The sequence below is a fragment of the Melanaphis sacchari genome, unplaced genomic scaffold (genome assembly GCF_002803265.2).
Source record: "Melanaphis sacchari strain LSU unplaced genomic scaffold, SCAv2.0 Contig87_pilon_pilon, whole genome shotgun sequence".
In the NCBI taxonomy this organism is placed as follows: Eukaryota; Metazoa; Arthropoda; class Insecta; order Hemiptera; family Aphididae; genus Melanaphis; species Melanaphis sacchari.
Genome location: NW_020271618.1, coordinates 669051 through 671468, shown reverse-complemented (window position 1 = coordinate 671468; position 2418 = coordinate 669051). Strand labels below are relative to the sequence as shown.

Here is a 2418-nt window from a genome sequence, read left to right as displayed (position 1 = left end):
GTCATAGTATGAACATTGTCAATTATAAAATTTAAGTATTGTACTAGTGATTTTACCTGTTACCTAAAGGTTACAACAATAAACTGTTCTTCAGAAACATGAGTTACATATTTATAATTATGAAAATTAACACTGATACCTGCATTTAAAATATAATAATGGAAAATAAAAAATGTTTTTTTTAAATAGTGCAATAAATGTTAAAAAAAAACTTAAAATACTCATAGTTACAACATAGTAATAAAAATTAAATAACTGTAAGTTAATTGGATAAATGAATTATGCATTTTGATTTAAAAACAACAACATTTCTGCTTTTTTTGTGTTTAAGCAACAACGGCGATCAGATATTAAAAGGCCTGCTTTAGAAAATACCCGCTCGCATGGAACAGACGATCCTAGACAACATAACGTCTTCCTGGCCAAAACGTTTAAAAATGGGTAATTATACTTGTGATCTTGCCACCATTTTAGTGGATCACAGTTTCTTTTTAATACTGGTTCTTCTAAATAACGTTGCACCTCTACTATAGCCCTTGAAGTTGATGTTCCAGTTGAAGGCTGCATTTGGGAAACACATTTATCGATTGATTCCCAAATTGAAAATCGCTTTACTTCAGGTGTCAATGTGTCAGATGGCTGGATAGAAGTCTGTGGTTCATCTTCAATCGATGTAGATTCTGATCTGGATTTCGAAATAATCTGTGCTGTACGCTCTACTATATCACTCTTTACTGAATTTATCATGTTTTCATTGTGGTTGAATGGTATGATTTTGAACCGTGGATCAAGGAATGTACATATTTTTAAGGTCTTACTATTTTCAATATTTCCCCAGCTTTGGCGGTCTCTCATACCATTCAATAAATTATTGACTTAACCTAAAGTTCTGAGAGAATAATTTTCATTTTTCATTTGTTCGCAGACATTTTTCAACCCTTGAGCAATAACTATAACTAATGAAGCAGTCATGTATTGATCTCCACTCACTGCTCTAGTAGCTTCTTCAAAAGGTCGTAAAATGTTACAGAACTCCTTGATAGCTGTCCATTCATCAGAATTCAAACAAGGTGGCGCATTATCTAAAAGTCCCATTGTTCCCCGTATAGAAGTCTCCAGCTGTACAAAGCGCTCTAGCATGTAGAATGTAGCATTCCACCTCGTGGCTACATCTTGTAAGACTTTTAGTGGATTATCGATCCCTATATTTTTTTGATATGCAATTAATTTGTTATTTGCATTTGTACTTTTGCGAAAATGAGTAAAAATGTTTTTGACTTTATCAATGAGATCGTTTTCTTTTTTTTAATGCAGACTGGACAATCAGATTAAGTGTATGGGCAAAACAACCAAAATGTTTAAATTTTAACTGTGCTAATGCATTTTGAATGTTGTAAGCGTTGTCAGATACAGAAAATACAATTTTACTTTTCAAGTTCCATGCATCTAATGTTTTATTTATTTGCTCAGCAAGATTCTCACTTGTGTGGTTCTCAATGAATGAATGACAACTTAATAATATAGACTTCAAATTAAAATTGTTGTCAATAAAATGAACAGTTATGGCAATGTAACTTTTGTTATCTCTAGATGTCCAGCAATCAGTCGTCAAACAAGCTGTTACTAATTCATTTGATATTGTTTCTTTAACCTCATTCACATATTTTTCATAAGCTGCTGGAATAAGTGTTTTGGAAATCGAATGCCGGTTGGGAATTTTGTAGCCAGGGTTTAACATGTTCACAAACTCTTTAAATCCTGTATCTTCTACCACACTAAAAGGTTGTAGATCTTTTATAAAAAGTTTCATGAGTGAATTATCTAATTTTTTTTTGGCCGTCAACAGAAATTTTTTTAGGAGTAAAGTTTGTAATTGCCAACTCCCTACGTTTCAACGGATTTAGTTTTAAAATTGGTGTCATCTCATGTATACCAGTTGCCTGATTAACAATACTACTGCCCGGTTCTTTTCCTATACTAAGGTCCCTTACTGTTTGTACACATGAAGATGTAGAAGGTACGGGATTGACGACATCAACTTCAGGCTCATTCTATGTAAATTAATAAAAAATTTTAAAAACTAATTTAATTGTTGTAAATTAAATTTTAATAACACTGAATGGAAATAAATTATTTTTTATTTTTATTCAGTATGAGAAGTAGAGATAAAAATTTAAAAAAAAACATTTCTACTACTTTTTATAGTTATTAAGCTGTATGTAAATTATTATTTATAATCATAAAAATCAATATAATATTATAAGCTTTACCAGAAATAAAACTAAAATAATAAATAAATGTTATATTATAGTACATAGGTTACCTGTAATGTATTATTTTCAGTATAAAGATATATCAAATGAGAATTGTTGAGATGTTTTTTTCAAGTTTGACAGACTAGTTTTGTACGAATATTTT

The 2418-nt window shown here is 30.4% G+C and overlaps 1 protein-coding gene across 1 annotated transcript; it reads right to left on the bottom strand.

Annotated features, from left to right (window-relative positions):
* Positions 1–876: 876 nt before the first annotated feature.
* Positions 877–1810, bottom strand: LOC112602395 (zinc finger BED domain-containing protein 6-like). The gene is made up of 2 exons (XM_025350450.1): positions 1351–1810; positions 877–1202 (listed from the first exon to the last, which is right to left on the bottom strand). Exons 1-2 carry the CDS (start codon positions 1808–1810, stop codon positions 877–879), a joined length of 786 nt encoding a protein of 261 aa, XP_025206235.1.
* Between the last annotated feature and the right edge of the window lie 608 nt (positions 1811–2418).

Coding starts and splice junctions, on each gene's coding strand:
- LOC112602395 (XM_025350450.1), bottom strand. CDS start 1,810: ATGAAACTTTTTATAAAAGATCTACAACCTTTTAGTGTGGTAGAAGAT. Junction 1,203..1,350: donor GTTAAAATTTAAACATTTTG/GTTGTTTTGCCC, acceptor AAAAAAATATAG/GGATCGATAATCCACTAAAA.